A 1,046-nucleotide genomic window follows, 5' to 3' on the forward strand; every position below is an offset into this window, starting at 1 on the left:
AGAAGGAGACGGAGAGTGGCTGAACTTGGGTCTAAGTAGTGAAGATTCCCCTGGACACAGTCTGCCTGAGGGACAAATGCAAATGTTGGGTAAGCAGCCATTGTACTCTGTGTGATTCAGGAATATATACCAGGGCATGAAAATATTGCAATGTAAAGTGCGTGTTTGGCGTACTGCTCTTATTTAAATAGATAGTCAGATCTGTTATTCAAAAAGTAGCAGCATTTTACTTTTTTGTTCATAAATTATATTCTTATCATTTTCACTTTACACTTTATAATATAGATTACAATGTTTATAGGAAGACAACATGAATATATATTACTATCAGTCTAAATTTTTATTTTTATTTTTCATACACCAGAGGAGGCAGTAGAAATCCTAGGCCGAGGTGACAAGGAATCAGCAAGGAACCTCCTACGACAAGCAGGAATAGAACTGCTGGACTCTCCCGGAGACTTGGGAGAACAAGGAGGGGTAAGCAGGAAATTATAAGAAGATATATAACTGCTTTTAGTACATCCAATCTGAGTAGTTCAGTAATTTCTTTGGTTCTAGTATATCTTACAGTATCTTTACAGTAGCATTGTCAAGATGGTTGCACAGTTCTCCAGGGTTGTGTAAAGATATACTCATCACATATACTACAACCCAGAACACCTTTGGTCATATTAATTTTAGGTATGAAGAAACACATAACTATCATTTACCCTACCAGCCCAAATGATTTCTATGTGATTCAGAAAATGGAATACATGATAAACTTGTGATACATTTCTTCATTAGGAGGCAACGTCCATGGCAAGCCTGATGGCAGGCCTAGCCAGCCAGCTGCCGGGAAGCCATCTGGATGAGGGCCCCATGCCACCTGTCGGAGAGCTTGACCCTGCAACTGGTCTTTTTTACAACCCCTCAAGCAGTGAGTTGCTTTTTTTGGGATTGGTCATGTATAAAAGCAATCATTGTGACATAGCAATGGTTTCTCTCTATCTTTGTCATTGCTCTCATGTATATGACTGCCCTTTAGAATTTAGATCTACTTGCTC

At 39.2% G+C, this 1,046-nt stretch overlaps 1 protein-coding gene across 1 annotated transcript in view; it reads left to right on the forward strand.

The window, feature by feature from the left end:
* LOC119593785 (endochitinase A1-like) overlaps positions 1 to 1,046 on the forward strand; it is a gene marked incomplete in the record, with an annotated part of 14,905 nt that overhangs the window by 12,530 nt on the left and 1,329 nt on the right. Inside the window, 3 exon segments of the mRNA XM_037942808.1 lie at positions 1 to 89; positions 365 to 477; positions 787 to 919. Of these exon segments, the coding sequence (XP_037798736.1) occupies positions 1 to 89; positions 365 to 477; positions 787 to 919 (335 nt within the window).

The sequence above is a fragment of the Penaeus monodon genome, chromosome 32 (genome assembly GCF_015228065.2).
Source record: "Penaeus monodon isolate SGIC_2016 chromosome 32, NSTDA_Pmon_1, whole genome shotgun sequence".
NCBI lineage: Eukaryota > Metazoa > Arthropoda > Malacostraca > Decapoda > Penaeidae > Penaeus > Penaeus monodon.